The sequence below is a fragment of the Notamacropus eugenii genome, chromosome X, assembly GCF_028372415.1.
Source record: "Notamacropus eugenii isolate mMacEug1 chromosome X, mMacEug1.pri_v2, whole genome shotgun sequence".
Classification (NCBI taxonomy): Eukaryota; Metazoa; Chordata; class Mammalia; order Diprotodontia; family Macropodidae; genus Notamacropus; species Notamacropus eugenii.
The window spans coordinates 29522688-29548900 of record NC_092879.1 but is presented as its reverse complement, the minus strand read 5'-3'; the positions used below and the strand labels follow the sequence as shown (position 1 = coordinate 29548900).

Here is a 26213-nt window from a genome sequence, read left to right as displayed (position 1 = left end):
CACTGACTGGCATCCCTTTTGCCCTCTCCCTCTCTATCTCTCCCTCCATCTCTCCTTCCCTCCCCCTCATCTCTTCCTCTTCTTCATCCTCCATTATCTGTCTCCTCCCACACCTCTCCCTCTCCCTCTCTTTTCCTTTTGTCAATCCCTCTCTTCCTCCTCTCATTCCCTTTCTCTCTGTTTTATGGATGGACTGGAGAGAGACCAGACTTGAGGCAAGGAGACCAGTTAGTGGGTGACTGGGAGGATGGTGGTGCCCTTGATAGCACCAGGGACGTTAGGAAGAAGGGGTTGTGGGGGAAAGCCAGGTTGGGTTGGCAATGCCTACAAGCTCTCTGGGTAGAGGTGGATAACAGGCATTTGGTGTATGTGTATGTGTGTGTGTCTTTGTTCTCCACACACGTGTCTGTCTCTGTGCTCTGCCCAGATGTCTCTTTTCTGAGAAAACTTGCTTCCAGGGCAGGGTCAGATGCTGACTTGGGGGGTGCTACTGGTCAAGGACCTCCTTTTGCTCTAGCTTCCAAAGATTGATTACTAAGTGTACCACATAACAGTCAAAGTCAAACCCCAAAGTATGAGTTACCTCTGCTTTTGGGGACCATGGGGAGGAAAACATCACCCCCTAAGCCAGTGCAAACTGGATAAAGACACAATTGGCCCTGGGTTGCTGGCCTTCTAACCAACACGAATGGGTACTCACAACCTCTGACCTGAAGCCAGGGCAGGCCTCACCTGAACATGTCTGGTGCCTCCACAGTTGCCAGCCAGAAACTATAGGAGTTGGCATAGTAGTTGCAAGTTCCCCGTCCATGGCATTCGATGAAGGGGGCTGAACGGAATTCTTCTAGACAGGAACCAGGAGAGGCCAGGGCCTGGCCAGAGCCCTCTGCACCAGCACTCATGTGCTGAAAAACATGCATGGAGCAATGCATCCCAGTTCTGACCACACGGTTACACCACATCTACCCTGTGGGGTGACTGACAGGTTGAATTACTGAGATAGAAAAGCCACACCCAGGGACTCTCTCAACTAGCTGATGGTGACATCCCCCACTGAGCTATGAGCTACCTCTAGTAGTAATTCATCAGTGTTATAGCCTAGAAAGAGTAGGTTCAAATCCCTGCCCCACCACTTACTACCTGTTGGACCTAGGGTAAGTCCCTTCCCCTCCCTGGGCCTCAGTTTCCTCTTCTGTAAAATGAGGGAACTGGATGAGAGAGCCTCTAAGGTCCTCTGATGAGAGAGGCTGCTTCTCTGCCTGTTTACAGTTGTTAGACACTTTCACACCTGCTGGCACCTAATTTTACAGAGGTAGTCACATGTATGGATGTATGAAGACTATAATGATATAAAGCACAAAGCCTTACATTGGGAGGGGAGTTCCTAAAGGAAACAGGACTCCTCTCTCTGATATCCCTGAAAAAATGATTCTCTGTTCAGTGCTTGAATACCCTCAGGAATGGGGAACTCATCCATTCCCGAGGCAGTCCATTCCAAGTCAGGAGAGCTCTAAGTTAAGTTATTTCTAAAATCAAGCCTAAATCTGCCTCTCCCCTCTCAAGTCGTCTCTTCCTCATGCTAACAGGCCCTCCCAAGGGGGCTTGGGAGCCATTTACCAAATACACAGGACAATATATGGATTGTACAACCATGCGTGTACACACACACATACACACACACACACACACACACACACACACACACACACACACACACACCCCTCCCCAAAGGAATCCAGTGACCTAGCAGATGCTGAGATTCTATGCATCAGATTCAGCTCATCTCAGAGACTTTACAGACCCAAGGAACAGACAGCGTTTTCCGACTAACAGACATAAAAGAAAGCCTCTTTTTCATACCATCATAAAAGAATAACCAATCCAGAGAGAATCCCAGCCCTGTGGGCAATGGGGGATCTGGGTGGTCTGACTGTGAATTGCAATCACTGTTGCTGGGACTTCACACACTGAACACCTAGGAAAAACAATAGTCTGGGTCAGGATCTGGGCCACACTCTACCTTCTCCTGGGGGAGGGAGGAGGGCACAATGGTCTGAACAGAAGTGTGATGCAAACTATGGGAAATGGGACCAGAAACTACTAGCTGGGGGAGTGGGTGGAGGGAGGGGGGCATAGCGGGTGCTTTAGCATTGCCATTGGGTCTTCTGCTCCAAGTTTCTGGGCCTACTCAGCCTACTCACAGCATAATGAGTACACAAGCTTGGTTACTTGCTGTGAAAATGACCCAAGTGGAAAGGACAGATCTGGTCTCACTGAAACAGTGATAAGAATATTGTCTGATTACCTGGGATAGGAGAGACACCTAGCCCCACCCCAATCTCCACCCCTTCTCCTTGGATCAGACCTTGGATAACGTGCAGCCAGCTACTACTAGGCCACTAAAAGCCTGGATTGGGGGAAGCCATACTTCTTCCCCAAGTCCTAACATAGTTGTGATTTCACTTGCCTCCTCTCCCCCTGAGAGAGAGTTGTAAGACTAATAACAGAAGGCTGACTTCATAATGTATCAGCAAGCAAAGAAAATGGAACTCCAAAGGGCTCTGGGTATCTTGAGGAATGATCTAGCCATAGGTGGCTACCAAGAAAACCTGAAATCTCACTGGAAGGCCTAGACTAGCAACAGTATCTTTGGCTAGACACCTCAAGGATCTGAGCCAAGGGGCAGGCCCTGAAGTCTTCCTATCACTGATAGACCAAATACAGTGCCTAGAAAGCATCCTTTGCTCTGTGATTACTGAAATGTTTGTATCAGATCTTTAGAAAAGCTGTTCTGTTCTAACCACTGTCCTGTCTTCCTGCCTACCTCAAGGGAAAGGCCTTTATCTCTGCCCACCAAACCAAGGGGGAATTGCTGAGGGTTCACCTACAAGTTAACGGAGATACATTTGGGAAGTGAGGGCTGGGAATTGGGCCTGTGGTCTCACCGACTGATAAACGGCAAGATGCTTTGTCCCTTCAGTGGCTCCATGGTCACTGGCATGGGCTTGGGAGTGGACAGCCAATAGGAGTAGTCATTTCGTGAGGCAAAGTTGCATATGTTGTTGATGTTACAGAACATGAAAGGCATGGTGCTGAAGCGGTGGAGGCAGCTGCCAGACGTCCCTAGGGAAGAATCAGAGAGACAGGAATGGAGGAGAAAAGGATTGATGGGATGAGACTTGATGGGATCAAGAGATCTCAGCTCTGCCATAATTACTTCCTAGCTCACCTTGGGCAGGTCACTTCTCTTTGGACAATTTTCCTCCTCTAATTTAGAGGAAGAAACTAAGAGCCTCTACAATTGGAGGGTTGGACTAGCTGGCCTCTGAGGTCCCTTCCAGGTCTACACTGAGGATCTTCTGTATGACTTCAGGTGAGTTATTTCATTTCTCTTGACCTCAGTTTCCCCCTCTGTAAAATAAGGGGGCGGGGGCTCCAAAGTTTCTTCCAGCCTTAAGTCTAGGATCCTATGAACTGGATGACTCAGACAATGGAAAAGAAGAGAAAAAGGAAGAACAGAATGGGGAGACTGGTGAAAAATGATAAAAGGGGACACTGAGAAGAGGCAAGAATGAGCAAACTGGAGGTGATAGAAAGAGAGGGAGAAAAGGAGAATGTGAGGAAAGGGTGAACCAACTCCCCTCTTGCTCTGATCAGCTTCATAAATTAGTGACCTGGGACTTCCGTGTCTAGGGCCCATGATGGACAGGAAAGCTCCATCTGAGGATGAGTTCCATCCACCCCTAGGGTGACAAGGGGCCACCCCATCCCCAGCCAGATGCAAGGAACTTTGGAAGTTCAGCAGGGGAAAAAGGAGGCAAGAGAACAACTGGACGAAGCTCATGCCCCCTCCCCCTACTCCATACACATGGTAGCCCAAACACCCAAAGTTAATCTGAGAGCCCTAACCTTCTAAGACAAAATTCCAGAAAGGACCCCCTGACCTTTTGTTAAGTTACAATATAAACAGATCCCTGACACTTTCTCTCTCCGTTTTCTAACCCCCTCCCCAACCAAACTGATAGTTCAGGGGCTAGCCGGGGTAGGAGTGTTCCCAAAGAATGTATTCTGTGTAACTGAAGGACCTTATGGAGTTTTCAAAGTCTCTGATAACTCCCTGAGAAGCGAATGTGCTTATTTTAAGGATTGTAAGATGGGTGCAGTTAACCCCAAGCCCACTTCCTCTTGCCTGGGAACTCGACTGAAGATCAGACAGACAAGGGGAAAGTCAATGCACCTGTATGCTCTGTCACCCACCCAAATACCTCCTACAGTTTCTTTTGTGGCTAGCAAAAAGTAAAGGGGCCCTTTCTATACCGTCGCTTGGGGCCTGGTACTTAACCTTAAAAACAAAAATATCAGTAGTGTAAGTTGGAAAACGTTGTCACCCTTAAACGGCTTCTCAGTTCTGAAAAACCAACAGGGTGAAACCATGTCTTCATTGGTTAATGCTACCCTAGATACCTCTTACCCCGACCCCACTGGCTTTCCAGAAGCAAAGACAACACAGACAATCAGCCACATGGAAATTGATGAGCAGCTCACCCAAGTCTTGGCCATGGGCCTTCTCATTTCCTTGCACATACAGGAGAGAAAACCCTCTGTAGATCTGAACAGTTCCTCGGGGGCACTGTGGTATATCTGTGGTCTGGCTATGACGTGTGATAAGAAATCCATGGGCAAGAGAAAGGGTCCCTGGGGGACCTGGTAGACCTGGCAAGCCATCTGGTCCTGGGACACCATCTACTCCACGGCTACCTGGAATCAGAGAATTAATTATTTGTTTGTAAGAGATGTCAGTCAACAAGCCTTAACATTTTTGGTGTCCTGGATCCCTTGGGTGGTCTGAAAAAGCCTTTGGACCCTCTCAAAGTCATGTTTTTAAGTGCATAAAATAAAATACATAGGTTTACCAAGGAAACCAACTCTACTAAAATCAAGATGTAAAATTTTCTTCATCCAAGTTTGAAACCTGTCTATGTGGACCTCTACCTTAAAAGTATGACTACAATAAGGGAAATGAGAAAGAACAGTGAAAACAACTAAAAACCAGGACCCAGACACTGTGGAATTTTGAAGGACTTATGATGAAAAATGCTCTCCATCCCCAGAGAAAGAAATGTTGAAGTCTGAATACAGATCAAAGCAGACTTTTTTTACTTTATTTTTCTTGGTGTTTTTTGATCTGTGTTTTCTTTTGAATGGACAAGACCATTCCAGAGGAGAAAAGAGAAAATGTACCTCCCTTCCTTCTTTGCAGAAGCAAGGGACTAATATCGTGTCTATTGTCAGACTACAGTTATCCCTTCTACATCGCGGCTTTCAATACATTGTGGGTCAGCATAAGAAATGAGTGTAAATGGAAATTTGGGGGAGTTTTGTGGAAGATGCAGATGACATGGAAAGGTTAACAAACAACGCAGAAAAAAGTTGAGAAACTTAGAAATTCATAAGATATACCTATGACCAAATTCTTAATCCAAATTTTACAATAAAATATTGTAAACACCCCATAAAAGAAAAAGAAATTCAGACTTCTCTGGTACAAAGGGAAGGCTAAAAAATTCCACGTGGATTTTCCACATAGTGGGGCACCTCTAACACCCCTGATGTGGAAGAGGTAACTGTACAGGGATGTGTGCTGTTTAGTTTTATCAAACTGGGTTTTCCTCTCCCTCTTTTTTATGCTTTCTTATAAGAAATGGCTTATTGGATAGAGGAGAAGCCAAAGTGATTTTTGGGAATGAAAGCTATGAAAAACAAAGGAGATCAATGAAAAAAATTTTAAAACCAAAGAGATCGTTTATCCAAATCATACATCTGATGCTCTGAATCTTTGGCATCATCCTTTCCACATGCTCCACCTCTGTCTAGTTACATGTAAAAGCAATTTTCAATGTTTGGTTTTTTTTAAATTTTAGTTCCAAATTCTCTACCTTCCTCCCCACTTCCCTCATTGAGAAGGCAAGCAATTTGATATAGGTTATACATGTGTAGTCATGTAAAACATATTTCCATATTAGTCATGTTGTAAAAGAAAACACAGACCAAAAAAACACCAAGAAAAATAAAGTAAAAAAAGTCTGCTTTGATCTGTATTCAGACTTCAACATTTCTTTCTCTGGGGATGGAGAGCATTTTTCATCATAAGTCCTTCAAATTATCTTGGATCATTGTACTGTTGAGAATAGTTAAGGCCACAGTTGATCATCTTAGAATATTGTTGTTATTGTGTACACCTGATTCTGCTTACTTCTCTCTGTATCAGTTCATGTAAATCTTCCCAGGTTCTTCTGAGAGCATCCGGTTCATCATTTCTTACAGCACAATAGTATTCTATCATGATCACATACCACAGTCTGTTCAGCCATTCCCCAATTGATGGGCATCTCCTTGATTTCCAGTTCTTTGTTTTGGCACCATCCTTGAGAGGTGTCCATTCATTCACGTTGGTTTAGTTCTTCTGGAGATGGAGGCATTGTTGTCTCCTAGTAATGCTTTACAACCTTTCCATTTGGGAAGCATGCTAATTGTTATTGAAAAGAATGGGATAGGGCTAGGCCAGGGGTGGGGAACCTAAGGCCTGGAGGCCACATGTGGCCCCTAGGTCCTCAGGTATGGCCCTTTGATGGAACCCAAACTTCAGTCAAAGGGCCACCCTTGAGGACCTAGAGGGAATTTGGTCTGTGAAGTTTGGATTCAGTCAAAGGGCCACCCTTGAGGACCTAGAGGGGAGTTGGTCTGTGAAGTTTGGATTCAGTCAAAGGACCACCCTTGAGGATATAGAGGGGATTTGTTCTATGAAGTTTGGATTCAGTCAAAGGGTCACACTTGAGGACCTACAGGGGATTTGCTCTGTGAAGTTGGATTCAAAAGGCTGTACTTGAGGACCTAGAGGGGATTTGTTCTGTGAAGTTGGGATTCAGTCAAAAGGCCACACTTGAGGACCTACCTGGAATTCTGTGAAGTTTGGATTCAGTCAAAGGGCTGCACTTGAGGACCTAGAAGGGATTTGTTCTAGGAAGTTTGATTTAGTCAAAGGGCCGCATGTGGCCTCGAGGCGGCAGATTCCTTATCCCTGGGCTAGGCACTGAACCTGGAATCTTATTAATAGAGGGAATTCCTAGAAAAGGAAATTGCCTCTTCCAAAGCAGGTTGACATTCTCTCTATACCACTTTGAGTTGCAGAGGCCACTGAGAGGTTCCAGTGAGATTCTCTGAGTCACACTGCTAGTAAGTATCAGAGCAGGGATTTGGATCCAAGTCCTCCTGGCTGTAGAGGCCACCTCTTTATATACTGTGCCATGCTGCCTCTCAAGAACAGAAGCTGAGCTTTATAAACTTTCATATTTCACAAAGTGCTTTGTGCACATTAGTGCACATTCCTCACATGAGCCCCATGCAGTAAACAGCACAAGCATTATGAGCCTACTTTACAGATGAGGAAATTGAGGCTGAGTAATTTGTCTAAAGGCATACAGATAGCAAGTGGCAGGGCTGGGACTTGAACCCAGACATTCCAATTCCAAATCCAATGTTTCTTTCAGTTACCTGACAAAGGTCCCCCAGAACTTGTTAGAGAGGGCTTCCTTGAAAATGGCAGAGAAGCTGAGTAAGTAGAGGGCGCTCCCTATCCCCAACTCCTCCAAACACATCTAGAAAATGCAGCAGACCAAATCCTGATCAACAAATCCAAGAAAAGATGTCATTTTTCCAGTTTGGATTGTCATTTGGAGTCAGAGATGTCTGTGGACACTGGGATGGGGTCTGGCCAAGAGTCCTCTACATGTAGAATTCCCGGGCAAGAAGAGGGCATCGATCTGGCTGAGAAGGTGCTAAACTTGTAGAAGGTACAGAAACAACTGGAAACTCTGTTGTTCACTCTCCAACCTGGGACACACATCCAGGGTAGAATGAAGGGGTGATCTGTGCCCAGGGAGAGCATGAATCTAGTGTACAAGCCAGACCCAGGCCCTGGGCTACGTAGCAAACAACAAACAAGATCAAAAAGTAACTAACTGTGTGTCTCAGAGTCCAGAAGTGGAGCAGAGGCTCAGTCCCAGCTTCTAGCCTTGTCTGAAGCCTGCAGAGGAATGACCAGGGCAAGAACCCCAGAACAAAGGGGAGCCTATACTAGTTGATGGTGGTGGAATCCAATAGCAATCTAATAAAATTTCGAATGGGGCAAGCTCACAGACCTGTTGTCTAGACCCAAACACAGGCCAGGAATTTGCAGAGCTCAGATCAGAGAAACAATGATCAGACTTTTTCCTTGGATCGGATCACTTCATGAACGCTGAAACCTTGCTGGTTCCCTACCTCAGCTCTCAGAAAAACACAACACTCAATATCCCAGGAAAAACAGCAGGACAGGACCAGCCCAGACCTTTCCTCTGGAAATGTTCAGAGTTTGGCTCTAATGTCAAATCTGAAGTTGGGAAGGAGGCATAAGCAACCAAATTCCACCATAAGAAGCTATTATATTGACAGGGTGCATCCCTTTCCATCAAGTATAGCCCCATAAAAGAGAGATGAGCAGACATATCCACCACACTCCTTTGCAGAGAGGGGAGGTCCACAGATGTGGTAAACTGCAGGTATTTTCTGACTTAATTGGTGTATGGACTGGTTCTGCTGATTTTTTCCCTCTCTTTTGGTTTTTCTCTAAAACTGTTATTTGTTCTACGGAATGACCCTCTGGGATGGGGGACAGACACTAAGGGAAACTATGGTGATATAAAAAAGTTATTAATCAAAATTATTTGTTTTAAAAGAAAATGCCTCTTCCAGTTGGATTTTGTTTGGGATACCCTCCATGCCATGGCAACTATGACTGCAGAAAGCATGTGTCTCTTCCATTTCTTGGGTATATTTGATATAAATGATCAAGGGATCACTTTTGTCTCATCTCATGTTCCTCTGTTTTTCTACAACATTCTTCTCTTGCCTTTCACTTTTTGCTGTTGCTCTTTGCGATCCCCTGGGCCCTAGCATGCCAGGCCCTTCTATCCTCAACTGTTTCCCAACTGTCTATGTTCATGTTCATTGTTTCCATAATATCATCTATGTATCTCATCCTTTTCACCCTAATTTCCCTATTATTCTCCTCAAACTTACCAATGAATTGTGCATGTATGTGCATGAGTGCATGCATTTGTATGTGCACTCATACATGTGTGGGAGTGTGTGTGTATATGTGTATTGTAGTTGGATAGAGAGCTGGCCTTGGAGCCAAGAAGCCCTGGGTTCAAGTCCTGCCTCTGACACATACTGGCTGTGTGACCCTGGGCAAGTCACTTAACCTCTCAGTACCTGCAGCCCACAACACTCCCAGGTGCTGCCCAAACTACATTCAAATGCCACTGGGAAATATTAAATAAATCCAGATATAATAAAACATAGATAACATAAGGGTTTAAAATTAAATCAATCTGTGGTCCCCAGGGATCCTCATGTACAATTTAGTGGCCCTACCTGTCTCTATTTATTTGATTCCACTACCTAGGGAACACTCTAAGATTTGACATTGTAGAGAAGGTGCCAATCCACATTGGTATTTCCTCATCTAAAACTTCCCAATACCAATGAAATCCCATGTCCAGAACCTATCTGTGTCTATAAATAGAATCTATAACCTATAGATTCTATAATATACAATGCATGCAATAGGACATCATATATGTATACCAACATGTCATATGTGTCATATAAGTACATTTATGTGTACATATATGCGTGTACACAATGTGCTATTGTATATATGAGATGTTGGCGGAGATCTTAATTTAAGGCTGTGTTTTGCTCTGTTGCATTAAAGGACCAAGCAATCAAGGGAAAAAGCCAAAGAGAGTTGAAGCAGTAAACCCACGGAAGTGGTACTTCTCTCCCAGAACCCAGAAGAAAGCTGCCTCCCTCCATCAGGGACCTCTCCCAGAAAACCCTTCCACTACTACCAGCAACAAGTCAAATCAAGCTAAGAATCATTCATTAAGTATCTACTGTGTGTGCCTGGCACTGTCTTTAAGGGCTAGAGTTGAAGAAGGTGGCAAATGAGCAAGCCTAAGGACCACTTCACATTTATACCAATGTTGTGATTTGTCATCTGCCATACTTTGTCACTTTGGGGCCATCTTTCAAGTGATAGACCTCCCTGTACTTAGCTAGCCTTGGTCCTGAACAGCAGGCCCAATATACTGCTGGACTTGGACTTGGACTTGGACTTTCCCTCTTGGTGAAGGTTGCCTGCTCTTGTGGCCAGCAGGTGTAGCTTTGGCGAACTCAGGGCCACTCTCATAACAGGAGTTGTCAGAGGAAGAGGGCTTGGGTCGAGGAGAAGGCAGGCTAAGTCCCTTAGTCTGTATATCTCAGAAAGATGCTCAGACAGATGGTGAACCAGAGGCATAACCAGAGAGGAAGAGAAGTGGGTTGGATTGCAGCATGCAGCCCTTTCTATCATCCCAAACTGACATCAAACCCCCTCTTTTTGACACTGAGATTCTCTCAGGGATCCTATATCCTGGCAGTCATGGAAAAATATGATTACTGAAGAATTGAAATTATAGGTGACCCAAAGGGCAATGGCAAGACATGTTGAATGTAGGCAGAGGCTGAAACATCACAAAAGATCATTTGTGGGAAGAAGTATACGAATGACACTGTTAAGGTCATCAGAAAAGGAGGTAGATTGGTCCCATACTGATGAAATGCGTTGAAACCAAAAAGAAAACTTCTAGACTGTTAGACTTTCTTGGAAGGATCTGCAGATGGTTATGGGCAAAAAATCAAGTAGGATTAGGAGGTGCAGATTGGTATATACCCCTATGCTTGTGTTGAGAGTGTCCACAGAGTAAAATAGCCCCTCTAATCTGCTGGTCTTATCGAAGAAGAACAGAATGGTGATATGACTGCTCACTATCATCAACACACCATTTTCAAGGCTACGTCATGCTTTCCTTATTAGCTACGTGACCTTGGGCAAGTCACTTAATCTCTTGGTAGCTCAGTTTCCTCATCTGGAAAAAAGGGTGGACTGGACTCAGTGGTCTCTGAGGTTCCTTCTAACTGAGAAGACTAAGATCCCAGGCTCCTCCATGCATTCATCCTTTCCTCCTCTCAATGGTCAGCTCTGCCTAAAGCCTTGTCTTACTCTACAGGACAGGGAAGGTGTGAGCCATGGTGGTTGCCAGATAGGTCCATTGCTACGTTATCTTTCCCTCTCTGTCTTCAGGATTCTGCTCAGTGTAGCTGGCTATCTAAGGACACTGCACGGAATAAGGAGAATATAACAAAAGGATGTTTTGGTGATGGCTCTTTTCGGTCTGCTTCGAGTGAGTTTAGCTTTGTGAATGGAATGGCTTTTCATTCTCTTTGCATGTGGCCTTCATAATCACTATGGAAGCGTCTCAAAAATGCGTAGTTTCTTCCCCTACCTTCCCTGCTGTTGAGCCTCATTCACGGTTCTAGAAGTAGAGGGAGAAATGGTCTGGGGCACCTCCCATTGCTCTGCCTTGATTTCAGTCATGTTTCTGCTAGAATCAACCTTCCATGTTGATACGTCACATGCGTGGTTGGAAGAGGACTCCAAGGAAGTGGGTGGGGGGCACACACAGTAAAAAGAGTGCTGCTTTAGCCAATATAATAAAAATGACAATCCTACCTAAATTAATTTACTTATTCAGTGCCATACCAATCAAACTATCAGATAATTATTTTCTAGAGCTAGAAAAAATAATGTCAAAATTCATCTGGAAGAACAAAAGGTCCAGAATAGCAAGAGAATTAATGAAAAGAAATGCTAGGGAAGGTGGCCTAACTCTACCAGATCTCAAATTGTATTATAAAGCAGCAATTATCAAAACCACTTGGTACTGGATAAGAAACAGAGGGGTAGACCAGTGGAACATGTTAGGTACTCAAGACACAGTAACCAATGAATATAGCAATCTACTATTTGATAAACCCAAGGACCCCAGCTTCTGGGATAAGAACTCACTGTCTGACAAAAATTGCTGGGAAAACTGGATAACGGTGTGGTGGAAACTAGGCATAGACCAATGCCTGACACCGTACACAAGAATAAAGTCCAAATGAGTACATGATCTAGGTATAAAGATTGATACTACAAACAAATTAGTGAAGCAAGGAATATGTGTATTTATCATATTTATGGAGAAGGGAAGAATTTTTGACTAAACAAGAGATGGAAAGCATTATGAAGTGCAAAATGGATAATTTTGATTACATTAAACTGAAAAGTTTTTGCACAGCCAAACCCAATGCAACCAAGGTTAAGAGGGAAGCAGAAAACTGGGAAAGAATTTTTGCAACAAGTGTCTGTGATAAAGGCCTCATTTCTAAAATATATAGAGAACTGAGTCAAATGTACAAGAATACAAGTCATTACCCAATTGATAAATGGTCAAATGATATGAATGGCAACTTTCAGAGGAAGAAATTAGAGCTACCTATAGTCATATGAAAAAAATTCTCTAAATCACTATTGATTAGAGAGATACAAATCAAAACAACTCTGAGATACCACATCCCAGTTATCAGATTGGCTAATATGACAAAACAGGAAGATGGTAAATGTTGGAGAAAATGTGGGAGAGTTGGAACACTAATTCATTGTTGGTGGAGCTGTGAGCTGATCCAACCATTCTGGACAGCAATTTGGAACTATGCCCAAAGAGCTACAAAAATGTGCATACCCTTTGACCCAGCAATACTACTTCTAGGACTGTATCCCCAAGAGATCATAAAAATGGGAAAGGGTCCCATATGTACAAAAATATTTATAGCAGCTCTCTTTGTGGTGACCAAAAACTGGAAATCAAGGGAATGCCCATCAACTGGGGAATGGTTGAATAAATTTTGGTATATGAATGTAATGGAATACTATTGCGCTATAAGAAATGATGAACAGGAAGACTTCAGAGAGGCCTGGAAAGACTCATATGAACTGATGCTGAGCAAAAGGAGCAGAACCAGGAGAACTTTGTACACAGCAACATCCCACAATGTGCAAGGAGTTTTTCTGGTAGACTTAGTACTTCACTGCAATGCAAGGACTTAAAAAATTCCCAATGGCCTCTTGAGGCAAAATGCCTTCCACATCCAGAGAAAGAACTATGGAATTCAATCACAGAATGAAGCAGACCATTTTCTTTTGTATTATGTTTTGCGGGTTTTTTTTTTTATGATTTCTCCCTTTCATTTTAATTCTTCTATGCAACATGACTAAGGTGAAAATGTATTTAATAGGATTGTATGTGTAGAATCTATATAAAATTGTATGCTGTCTCAGGGAGGGAGTGGGGAGGCAGGAGGGAAGGAGGGAGAGGGAGGGGGGAAAACTAAGATATGTGGAAGTGATTATAGAACACTGAAAACAAATAAAATAATTTTTTTAAAAAAAGAATGCTGCTTTGGGAGTCTGAGGGCCTGGATTTAAATACTAGCTCTACTCCTTTCTATCTGTAATGCCATTGGCTGAGTCATCTGATGACTCTGGGCCTCACTTTCCCCTGGTATAAAATGAGGGAATTGGAATAGGTGACTTCCAAGGTCCCTCCCAGCTCTAAATCTATGATCCTTTGATTTGTTAGCAGCAACAGCAAAAATAAAAATAAAAAAGGAGTCATCTTTGCAAAGCAAACATTGCCCCTTCCCCACTTCCCCATTGCTACCCCGTGGAGCAACCATCTTTAATAGCATTAGCTGATTAGGACCAAAAATGGACAGTGATACTCTGAGGTTCCCATTTAGGTGAGCAAGAGGTCATTTGCATATGATATCCCTTCTCTCGAAGGGCAGAAGTATTCTGCCTGCTTCCTTCCTATCCAGAGAGATACAAAAATCTCTCCCCACACCCTTTTCCCACCTGGTTGGCCTGATGGGCCTGGGTCTCCTTTGTGGCCTTCTGGGCCTTTAACACCAAGGTGTCCATTACATCCAGGGTCTCCTGGTGGGCCAGGGAGACCTACAGAGAAAAGAAACATGTTGTCCAATGTGGGCAGAGGGATGCTGAGGCAAACCCAAGGGGCTGGGGGGAATCACAGACAAGCCTTGCAGGAATCTCATCTCAATTCCATCTTAATGAAAGGGCTGGCACATTCTAGCTAGCTGAGGGCAGGAATTGGGGTGAGGGGAGCCATCTCTAAGTTCTAACCATTTTATCTACCCCTGGGGAAATTTGGTAACATTGGCTCTTCTTGTTTTCAGTTCCAGAAAGGGGCTCAAGTTCTCAACTTGTGCATCTCAGCAAATAAGTGCCCTCCCCATCAAAAAAAAAGGAGCATAAGTTCCTTGAAGGCATAGATAGCTTTGTTCTTCAAATCCTCAGCTCATGGTTGGTGTTGGCTGGACCCCAATAAGGAAACTTCCCACAATTTCTCTCCAACTGAGAGTCACCTAGGGGTGTTGAGAACAAGGTTAAATGACTTCCCTAGGATATATCAGAGTTAGACCTTAAACTCAGTTCTTCTTGGCTCTGAGACCACTCTGTAACCACTATGCCACATTGTCTTTCTCTGTCTTGTATACAGTAGGTGTACAATAAATACTTCCTAAATTGTAAGAAAAAAAGGCAGTGTAGTCTAACAGGGAAAATGCTGTATTCGGGGGCAGAAGAGTCAGGTTTGAGGATTGCCTCTGACGCTTCCTATCTGGACAAGTTACTTCATCTTCATAGGTCTCAGTTTCCTTCTCTGTAAAAATGAGAGGGCTAACAGTGTTGACCTCTAGAGCCCCTTCCAGCTCTGCGGATCTCTGTCTTCCATAAAGCTGCCAACAATATGAAACAAATGCAGCCCAATCACTTAATAAGCAGAAAATGCCGCAGTCAGTTGGGGTAAGAGTTCATGTGCAGGGTTGGCCATAAACATCCTCCTAGTGGATAGCCATGGAATTACGCTAAGCAGCGAAGGTCTGAGGCCTTCCCTATAGAGAGGGGGACCTGGAAGAAAAAGATCAATCTTGAAATTCGGCCCTTTTTACTCCTAAGGTAGCCACAAGGCTACTCTATTAACTTTTCTAAATCAGCATGGTCAAAGGGGCCAAAAGAAAGTGAGTGATGGAGATGCAAGAAACCTTTCCTTCTGACAACATTGGAATTATCTATCTAACACCTCAGGATGCTGAGGCTCCAGGTCCTGCTGTGTGTATGTGTGTGTGTGTGTGTGTGTGTGTGCGTGCGTGTGTGTATGTGTTTGTGCATGTGTATGCATGTGTGTGTACGTGCTTGTGTGTGTGTGTAAGTGAGTGTGTGTGCATATGTGTGTGTGGTGGGATGGGGTGGGGGGACTTGGGGAGGCACTTCCATGCAAGGAATATTCATTAAAGTAGTTGATCAGGACAAATTAGCCAGGAATGTGTTCAGCAGAGCTCTGTGGATAGGTACCTGGTAAGCCTTGAGGTCCTGGGATCCCTGGGAGACCTTTCAATCCTGGTTGGCCCGGTGGTCCTGGAGGTCCAGTATCTCCTTTGATTATGAGATCCTGCTCAGAGGGACCAGGAAAGCCAGGGGGACCTGAGAATTAAACACAGTTTGAAAGCAGTTGGGAAAGTTCTTTCTGTGGTGACAAAGAAGTGGAAACCGAGGAAATGTTCACCAACTGGGGAATGGCTGAATAAGTTCTTATATATGATTGTGATGGAATACTATTGTACCATAAGAAATGACAAATAGAAGGATCTCAGAAAAACCTGGACTTACATGAACTGATGCAAAGTGAAATGAGCAGAACTGGGAGAACATTGTACACAGTTATAGTAATATTATATTATGAGCAGCTGTGAATGACTTCGCTACTTTCAGCAAAACAGTGATCCAAGATAATTCCAAAGGACTCATGATGTAAAATGCTATCCATCTCCAGAGAAAAAAAAAATGATGGGGTCTGAATGCAGATCAAAGCAAACATTTCTTTACTTTATTTTTCTTGTGTTTTTTTTTTGTTTGTGTTTTCTTTTACAACATGACTAATTTGGAAATATGTTTTGCATGATTGTATATGTATAACCTATATCAAATTGTTTAGGGGGATGATGAGGGAGGGAGAGAATTTGGAACTCAAAATTTTAAAAAAATTGTTTTTAATTATATTTTATTCCCCCCAATTATGTGTCCAGAAAATTTTTAGCATTCATTTTTACAAGATTTTGACTTCCAAATTTTTCTCCCTCCCTCCCTTCCCCTCTTCTGAAAATGGTAGGCAGTTTGATATAGTTTATACAATGTGCTATCATGTAAAACATATTTCCATATTCATCACAGTTGTGAAAGAAGAAACAGATCAAAAGAAAAAACCATGAGAAAGAATCAAGTAAGTGAAAAAAATATGCTTCGATCTGCATTCAAAGTCCATCAGTTCTGTGTCTGTTTATGGATAGCATTTTCCTTCATGAGTCCTTTGTACTTGGTCTTGGATCACTGTGTTGCTGAGAAGAGCTGAGTCACTCACTCACAGTTGATCATCTCACAATGTTGTTGATCCTGTGTACAATGTTGTCTTGGTTCTGTACATTTTTTTAAAAAAGAGGATGTTAAAAATTTTCACATAAACTAATGTGAAAATATGTTTAATAGGAATGTATAGTTAGAGCCTATATCAGATTGAATGCCATATTGGGGAGGGGGAGAAAACCTAAAACTTATAGAAGTGAATATTGAAAACTAAAAATAAATAAACTTAAAAATGTTCGTGCAATTGTAAAAAAATATTTTAAAAAAGAAAGTAGTTGGGAAGGTTTGAAGAGATGGAGGTGAGGGGGGCAGCAGAAAGGGCCAGCATCACTGGAGACCATGGAAAGGACAATGGACAGAGAGATGTGAGATCTGGGGCCAAGTCTCCAAGCTGCCTATTCTGAGAATCCCAGAATTTCTCAAGTAGAAGGGACCTTGGGGGCTGTCTAATCTAAGCCATTCCTCCAAAGGAATGCCTGGCAACTGGTCATTCAGCTTTTGCTTACAGACCTTCAATGAGGGAGAGCCTACCACCTCCCAAGGTCGCCTCATCCACAGGGGGAGGGCAGGGGGTAGCTCTAATTACTCAGAATTATTCTTTTCTGTCATCAAGTCTCTTTCCAATGCATTCCCATTGCTCCCAGTTCTGTCCTCTGGGTCACAGCAGAACAAGATAACCTTCCTGGGCCTCAGTTTCCCCATCTGTAGGCCCCTCCTAGTTATATACTTAGGAGCTTATGACTTGAATTCTTCTTCCACAACAGTCTTTCAAACACTTAAAGATGGCTTCTGTGTGGGCCTGGGCTAAAGCCTCAGCTGCTGGCTCACCCTGGAACTTCCCACAAATCTCAGGGTCTCTCATCCTGAGAACGTCCTTCTATCTGCTGTGTCTGCCCCCCTTCTCTCATTTTGGGAAGGGACCTAGGCCAGCCAACTTCCATTTCCCACCTGGCTCAGCTTGACTTTGTGGCCTTGGGTACCATGCCCTTGTGAGGGCCCCTTTCCCAGTCCCTCCCCACCTTTGTGTGTTGCCCCCCCCCATCAGATTGTGATCTCCTTAAGGACAGAGATTGTTTTTCTTTTTACTTGTATGCCCAAAGATCCCCTGTTTCTTTAGCTGGTCCTGACTGAGCTCCTGTGGACATGCTCAAAAAGTTTCTCAATATTCTTTCTAAAACATGGCCCCTAGAATTGAATACAAGGCTCCAGAGATCACCAATAGGGTGGGACCATCATCTCCTCATTTCTGGAAACTTTGTCCCTCTTCAATGAAGTCCAAGCTGGCATTTGTTTTTTTGATCACCATATCACACTCCTGGATCTTATGTACCATGTGGCCCACTATGACCCCCTAGACCTTTCTCAAATGAACTCCTCCCTCACCCACTACTCACAACGGTCATTTTCAAAAACCCAAGTGTCAGACTCTACAATGACCTCTATTGAATTTCATCTGATTTGATCCAACCCAATATTCAAGGCTGTTGAGATCTTTGTGAATCCTGACTCTTTGGTTCTCTGTGTTAGCTCATCTTCCTAGCTTTGGAACACTGGCAAATGTGATGAAAGATGTTCTTGATGTCTTTATCCAAGACACCGATAAAAGTGTTAAGCAGCACAGAGACAAATACAGATCCCTAGGGCAGTCCACTGAAGACCTTTGGAGCTAACATCACACCATGAGTGAAGCCCGTCCCTTGTTGCCTTAGCCATGAGAAGAGCACAAAAAACTTTTATCGAACACTTGGCTGAAATTTCAGTAAAAAAATATGGACAACATTCTCCTGATTGTTAGAGTCTAGTAACCCTGGCAAAAGAGGAAACTGGCTTGGTCCAGTGTGACCTGCTCTCACTGAACCCACACTAGCTTGCTCGCTCATTCGCTCTTTGGGGCAGCAGCTTCCTTTTCACTAAGCCCCCCTTATTCTCACAGCCTAGAATTTTCCCAGGAATCGAAGTCAAGCATACTAGCCTCTAGTCTTCAGTCTCTATGCGAGCCCCCCTCCCCCTGGCCCCATTTCTTTTGGACAATTGGGCTGTTTGACCTTCTCCAGGCCCAGAGTACCTCTTCTATTAACTGTGATCTTTCTTTTTTAATTAAATTTAATTTTTTTCAATTAACAAAAATCTATTTTCTTTCCCTTCTACCTCCCCTTGCCCCATTGAAGAAAGAGAAAAACAAAACCCTTGTAACAAGTATGCATAGTCTCACCATGAGCTTTCAAGGAGTCCTGACAATGGTTGAGCAGCCACACTTGCCAATTTCACATGACCTTGAACCAGGCCTTCAGTTCCCTCCCCTATTCAGCAAGGGCCCTGGTGGAGGTGATTTCTAAGAGCCTTCTGGCTCGATTAGTCCAGGATGCAGGGTGGTGTGAGGCAGTTCAATGTCCCGGCCTGTTGCCAGGGCCAACTGAAATTTGCTGATTAACTTTTAGTCTTTTCCCTTCCCCCCTGTGCCAGAGACAGGAGAGCTGTGGAGTCAGCTCGCTGGGAAGGCAGAGAGAGATGTGAAAAATTGATCTGGGGCCATTCCCAGGGAATCACTGGGGGAGTCAGGGGAAGTAAGATGATCAAGGCCACACCCTCCCCAATTTCCCACTGTATGGTTCAGTCCATTCCTTTTCTTGGCAACCCATTATATTCCTAAAGACTGGCCTCTGGGGAAGGGGATTCTCCTTGGAAAAAACACACTCTGTTCTCAAGCATTGGCAGTTAGTGCTTTGTGAATGAGCCACTTGAAACAGGACTGGGAACTGGGAACCAGTGGGGACAGTTAGAATAGAAGCTAGCAAAAATGTTCCTGCAGCTTGGAGTCAGCATCAAAAGCCCATAGGTTCAATCCGACTCAGGCTGGATAGTTTGTGGGGTAGAGACAAAGGACAGTGAGGTGGCCAGGAGCCAAAGAGAATGAAGGTGGCTATTAGGGGGAGACAGAGTGGGGGAAGCAGGAGAGAGAGGGAGGGAGGGAGAGAAGGGGGAGGGAGAGAGGGAAAGAGAGAGGGAAGGAGAGAGAGAGAGAAAGAAAGGGAGGGGGAAAGAAAGGAAGGGAGAGCAAAAGATAGAGGGAGGGAGGGAGCTAGGAGAGGGCAAGAGAGAGGAAGAGGGCAGGAGAGTACGGGAGAGACGCTGAGAGGAAGAGCAGGAGAGAGAGAGGAAAAAAAGTAGGGGGGGGGATGGAAGTAGACATAGAGAGGAAGGGAACAGAGACTACTTCAAGAAAATTTGCTTCAATCTTTGGCCCTTTTCTCAGCATCAAAAAGAATGGGTGGGGTGTGTGGTGAGAGGGAAGAGGAAAGGTGTTGTGAACTTGTCTATGGATCAGAAATGAACTGAAAATAGTGGAGGAAGAAGTTGAGAGGAGGGTTGAGTTTTGGATGGGGAGGGGTGAGTTTAACATGGAGGAGAAGTTTGGGGCTGGGATGGAATGACCAGGTCCTCGCTGTTTATCCTCCTGAGTCTCCCTGAGCCTTGGAGCCACAGCTGAGTTCCACTGAGCTGCCCCACCCCTCCCCAGCTCCATAACCCACCTTGCTGGACATGCTCCTTTGTACAGCATAGGGAGCAAGATTGGAGGATGGATGGTCTCAGGGATCAGGGCCTCTAGAATGGCCCATGACCCTGCAGGGCTAAAGAAGGCTTTGAAACAAAAGAGAGGAAGGTCCTAGTGGAAGGCCCAGCTATCATAGGGGGCTCCCTCAGGGATGTCTGTGCACCCAGGGGAGCACATTCCCCTCTGGGTGTCCAGAGTCTCCCTGGAGAAGAATAGAAGAGGTGCTAAACACCATGACTTGCTGCCAGTGAGGGCCCCTTGCAGGCCTGAACAATGGCAAAAGAAGAGGCATGTGCCTAGGGAAATTCCAAATGAAAGGTCAGAATCAGGGACTCAGTAAGCACTTACTACATGTCAGGCATTATGCTAAGCATTGAGGATACAAAGAAAGGTCAAAATGTAGTTGGTCCTTGCCCTCAAGGAGCTGCTACACTAATGTGAGAAAGAACATGTAACTGAATAGATATAGTATTGCTGGCAGTGATGTTGGAAGGCAGGTGCTAACAGTAGGAGGAATGAGGATGGGGAAAGGCCCTTTGCAGAAGGTGACATCGGAGCTAGAAATTCCTTCTAAGAGGCAGGAGGTGAGGAGGGAGAGCACTCCAGGGATGGGGAACACAAGAGCAAGTAAGACCCAAGAGTGCATGGCTGGGAGCAAAGCATGAAAACACCAGAAAGGCAGGAAGGGGCCAGCCTGTGAAGGGTTTTAAATTCCAAACAGTAGATTTCATATTTGATCATGTAAGTACTAGGGAGTCACTGGAGTTTATTGAGCAGGGCAAGAGTGACATGGTGAGACCTACACTTGGACAGTAAAGTGGAAGATGAACTGGAGTGGAGTCAGGGAAAATGTAATCGAATTCTATTATAGATATGATGATTATAATATAATCTCTATATGAACTGATAAACTTCAGGTTGAAGCTTGTGAAAATCAGGTCTCAAGACCCTGGGCAAGTCACTTCACCTCTGTCCACCTCAGTTTCCTCATCTGTAAAATGGGGATAATAACAGCCCCTACCTCCCAGGGTTGTTGTGAGGATCACATGAGATGATATTTAAAAAGGGCTTGGCAAACAGTAGGTGCAATATCAATGCTTATTCCATTCCCTTCCTCTTGGAGCCCTTGTCTTGCATTTATCTAAAAGGACTTGCTATTAAAACAGCATTCATCTATTTCAGCCCAGGTAAGGCCAGGGAGATTTAGGGGGAGGAAAGGACCTGGGCATGGTTCAGTAGTTGAGGGCTTAGTTGGTCAAAGGGATATCAATGTCCTATTCTCATAGGATCAGAGCATCCTGGAGCTCAGAGATCAAAGAAGTCAACTCCCTCTTTTTTCAGAGGAGGAAAGTGAGGCTCAGAAAAGAGAAGAGACTTGCCCAAGGTCACACATAGGATCACAGATATAGAGTTGGAAGAAACCTTAGAAGCCATTGAGTCTAACACCTTCATTTTACAGAGGAGTACACTGAGGCCCAGGAAATAAAAGTGGTTTGTCTAAGGTCACACAGCTAGTGTGTCTAAGGCAAGATTCGAATTCAGGCCATCCAGATTCCAAGTACAGTGCTTTGCCCACCGTGCCACTTAGTTGCCTAGCTGATAGAAGCTCCAAATGCTGTAACAAATTCACACACAACAAATAATTGGTCTTAGAAACCCAAGTGATGAATGGACTCTTACCTGAAGGACCTCTAGGGCCTGGATCCCCTACAGGGCCGGCTGAACCAGAGGCACCAGCGTGTCCTTTCATTCCTGCAAGGCAAATAGTCACAACCTCAGTGAAAATGCAGGCCCACCTCTCCCCCAAGCGACCAGCAATGGGGCGCTAGGGTCTCTGAAGATCTGAATTGGCACCACTAATAACCTGAAGGTGCTTCAACAACTATTCTTTGAGATACCTTGGAATCCTGGGATACCTTGGACACCAGTATTCCCCTTCATTCCAATGAGCCCTGGACGCCCAGGATCACCCTGAAAAAAAGAGTTTTCTTAGCCACATGGGGAGATGGCGAGACTTGGAAGAAATGGTAGTAAGCATTCACCAAAATGGATGGGGCACTGGCAGTTGGAACATTCTGGGTTTGAATCCTGCCTCTAACACTTAACTATGTGACTAACCTTTAATTCTCAGTTTCCTCTTCTGTAAAACGGGGATATTGATACCTGTCATGTGCATATCACAAGGGTTGCAGAGGCTCCAATGAGATGTTTGCAAATCAATCAATAAGTGAAACAGCAAATATTTATTATGCTATATAAGCCTTGAGTGAGTTCCATGAGTGGTCTTTGACATATAAGAGTGCCACTGAACCCTTTTATTAATTATCTACTAGAGATAAGTAATAAAGTGATTACCCAGAAAAGAAACCATTTACTATGCTATGACAACAGAGTTGGAGGTGGAAGTGATCTCAGAGACCATCTAGTCCTTTATGGAAGAGGAAACTGAGGTCCCAAGGGAAGTGATTTTCTCAAGGTCACACAAGCAGAGAGTGGCAGAGACCAGACTGAAGACCTAAATGAAAAACACCCTATAAATGTCATCCGTTATCGGTAACATATGGTGGAAAGACTTGGACTTGAGAGCAATAGACCAAGGTTCCACTCTCAAGTCTCAGACTCCCTGTTTACTGGACTGTGAGTGGGTTACTTCACCCCTCTGAGCCATGTTTCCTCATCTGTACGATGGGTATGATACTTCATGTACTACCCTACTTTTCATCTATCTTTTGTGAGGAAAGTACTCCAGAAACCTTAGAACGTTACCAAAAAATGGGAGTACCAAGTTGATTGATTAATTTCTATATATTATCTCATTTGAGTCTCCCAGCAACCCTTTGAACACCACCTACTTTCTTGAGAAATCCACTGACCTGCCAACTGAGGTCTAGGTGCTCCAGCATGAACTGGAAAGGCAGAAGAAACAGATGGAATGTGGTACAACTTCTAGGGATTTTACTGTGGCTTTTTTTCAAGGCCACTGAATTAATCATTTCAATAAACCTGATTTTTTTCTTCCATTCAGAAATTCCATGTGCTTTTCCCATAACCTTATTCATATCCATGTACTCAGGACATGGGGATTACTGTTAGAATCATTTCCTTGCAATTCCTCCCCCAGCCTCTGGTATAGGGGACCCACATTGAGAATCACTGTCATGTGGGTGAAAGGAAGTGACAGAAAACATAGGATCCCATTTGAAAGATGTTTTTATTAATGGTCTTATTTTCACGCCCCATTGATTTCTGAACAGCTCTCAGCTCCAATGTTCCACATTCATAGTCCTCTCCAACAAAAGCACAGAAAAATGCATGTTCTTGTCTGTTTTTGAAGTCCAACTCCTTCAAACTGAGTCCCAGAAAGGGTAAATGACTTGCTCAGGGTCCCACAGCTAGTAAATGTCTGAGGCAAGACTGTGAACCCAGGTTTTTCTGACTCCAAATCCACTGCCCTATCTATAACTCCATGCTGCCTCACAGTCACTACAATTACATGGTGTTTAATTTACTATTACCCTTCTTTCCATTTCTGTTGTACTTCTAGATGCTGTTTCCTTGGTTTGACTAATTTCATTCTGCATCAGTTTATTTCATCTCATGCTTCTCTGAATTCTTCATATTCACCATTTCTTAAGGAACAGAAACTTTGCTTTGAGAGTTCACGTTTTCTTTCAAAGTTACTTTCTTTTGCTTCTATTCTGCCCAATTTTCTTCCACTTCTATTTTTTCTGGGGGCTTCTAAATCTTTCGTTCTTTTTTTTTTCAGAAGGCCTAATTCTCTGGAGAGATTCTCAATTATATGTTCCAAAATATCTACTCTGTTGTTTTTCATTAACTCTGCTTTGAGAATTATTTTCCAACATAATATCCATCCTGATATATTTTTTTTTAAAAATGTGTTTAAATGTTGAACTATTCCTGAATTGTTTGTTGTGCACTATGTTTGCCATGTACTCTGCAGAGTACAGAATTGTTTGTTTTTTTTCCCCCAATGGGAATTTTTGTTTCATTTTCTTTCATAATATAATACTTGTTCAATACATTATGGCCCTTTTGGAATAGTGTCTCCATTTTTCTTTTGTTGTCATGAGTCTCACTTTTGCTCTTTCTGATTATAATCTACACTTTTCTCTTGGACTTTCTGCATTTGCACTTTTTTCTTGCATGCTCAGTGGCTTGTCTCTGGCTTTTCTCCTTCTTTGGCTCCTCCTTCTAAAGCTGTGCAGACTAACCCTCTCCACATGACTCCTTAGGTTGAGAGGTATGGGGACCCTAATGGTTCCCTGCCCAAAGTAAGCTCTGTAGAGAGATGACTGAATCCATCTGAGTTTTTAGTCCCCCCTTTTCATCAGGAACAAAAGGCCCTTCCACTCTAGCCAGCTCAGTGATGGTATGATTCCTTTTCTCCTCTCTCCTCCATACAGATATGCTCCATGGCTGGGCAGAATCAATGTCTCCCAACTTATGGTGTGGAGGAAAGTCCAACCGAGGTACTGGGACTGAGGGACACGGAACAGAGGCTATGTCTTAACTCATACATGTGGGGTACAAAGAGTGAGTTAGAGTTGGAAGTATTTAAGTTCTCTGAAGTTATTTCAGGAGGCTTTTACCTTTTGGGGTGTTTTGGTCTCCTTATAGATTCAGTGTTAGTTACTCTCAGTCGGGTGCATCTGTATTTCCATTGAGGTTGTTAAGTTGCAGCTATATGTGGAAAATGACTACACTACCAGCTTGCTAATCATGTGATTGTAAATCAACTGTCCGTTGAGAGCACATCAGAAAGAAGGATGTGTTTCATTGGCTCCAAGAGCAAACTCTAGTTCCAACTGTCTCAGCATCTACCTATGCGCCAAGGAATAAAGCTCTCAAGCTTATTGAACTGAATTTAGTTCAGAGTTTCTCAAAGTGGAATTTTGACAGCAATAATCCATCATGTGGGGCTAATCAAGGAAGGCTTCCTCGAGATGAGATGAAAGCAAGAGATGAAGAACACGGATTGGTAGAGAGAACCGGGGAGGACATTTTGGGTGGGCAGACGAGGCAGAGGCATTCCTGTCTAGGAATAAGAAAAATGTTTATGGGAGATGGCATCCAGCCTAGCTTGGCTGAGGCAGAGAAACTGTAAGGGAAAAAAGAAAATGAAGGTTGGTGAGTTAAGAGATAAGACAGGAAGCATTTGGTAAAAGGCCTCTCGTACCAGGCTGAGGGGCTGGGATGGCATGCCACAAGCAATAGGGCCTCACTCAAAAGTCTTGGGCAGGGAGATTCCATGATGCCAGAGAAACAGCTAGCTCTAGCACAGACATGAAGAAGGAGAGACTAAGGACAGGGGTGAGGAGTTTTGCAGTTCCCTGGGCGAGATCTCCAGGGCTCGTGATGTACTGCAGAGAAAGGGGCTGGAGGCAACAAGATCAATTACAAGGCTGTTACAGTAGTCAAGGTGATAAGGGTGTCGACCACAGTGGCCACTACAGAAATTGAAAGGAAGGGGGGTATCTGAGAGACACGTTTGTTTGTTTGTCTGCTTGTTTGGGGGAGGAGGGCATGAATAGGGCCTAGCATCTCACTGAGATAAGGAAACTCCTTCTGCCAATGCAGATGTGCAGCTACTCTGCAACTTAGATTCTTAGAGACGTGCTTGGGGGTCCGGAGAGATTAAAGTCTTGTCCACGGTGTCCCAGTTGGAATAGGTCAGGGGTGGGACTTGAACTCCGGTCCCCTTGGCTATGAGGCTGCCCAATCTCTAGCCACTACAACATACTGCCTCTCCTGAGAGATACTGCAGAGGAAAAAAATCAATAAAGAGAACAGAGCCTTACACAGACAGCGAGAATGTCAGGGAATGCCAATTGTTCACCTGCAAGAAAGAGCAGCAGAGCTCAGAGGGGTATGGGGAGAAGCAGAGGAAGAGGGGGCACCTTGTGGGCCGGAGCTCCTCAGGGATAGCAATCAGGAGCTGGACAAGCTTCAATCTTGTGGAGTGTGTATGTGTGTACATGTATGTACGTGTGTATGCATATGCATGTGTGTATATGTGTGCATGCAACATATTATGTGTATTGTGCATCTGTGTGCATGTGTATGCTTATGTATGCATGCCTGTGTGCATATATGCATGTGCATGTGTATTGTGTATGTGTAGATATCTATTGTGCATGTGTGCATCTGTGTCTCCATAGATATATGTTTGTGTTG

General features: G+C 44.1%; 1 protein-coding gene and 1 long non-coding RNA gene across 3 annotated transcripts in view; one reads left to right on the top strand and one right to left on the bottom strand.

The window, feature by feature from the left end:
- COL4A5 (collagen type IV alpha 5 chain) overlaps positions 1-26213 on the bottom strand; it is a 210964-nt gene that overhangs the window by 1850 nt on the left and 182901 nt on the right. The window contains exons 43-50 of the mRNA XM_072626493.1: positions 21917-21989; positions 21699-21770; positions 15401-15529; positions 13883-13981; positions 4546-4758; positions 2946-3123; positions 1861-1975; positions 733-905 (exon numbers count right to left, since the gene is read on the bottom strand). Coding sequence (XP_072482594.1) covers positions 733-905; positions 1861-1975; positions 2946-3123; positions 4546-4758; positions 13883-13981; positions 15401-15529; positions 21699-21770; positions 21917-21989 — 1052 coding nt within the window. The remainder of the gene's footprint in view (positions 1-732; positions 906-1860; positions 1976-2945; positions 3124-4545; positions 4759-13882; positions 13982-15400; positions 15530-21698; positions 21771-21916; positions 21990-26213) is intronic.
- The window catches only part of LOC140515666 (uncharacterized), a 35137-nt gene that overhangs the window by 4995 nt on the left and 3929 nt on the right, over positions 1-26213 (top strand). Inside the window, exon 1 of one of the 2 annotated variants that reach the window (XR_011971131.1) lies at positions 24440-24508. The exons of the other annotated variant lie outside the window; for it this stretch is intronic. This is a non-coding gene — a long non-coding RNA (uncharacterized lncRNA). Of the gene's footprint in view, positions 1-24439; positions 24509-26213 lie in introns of those variants that run through there. 2 annotated transcript variants of the gene reach the window in all.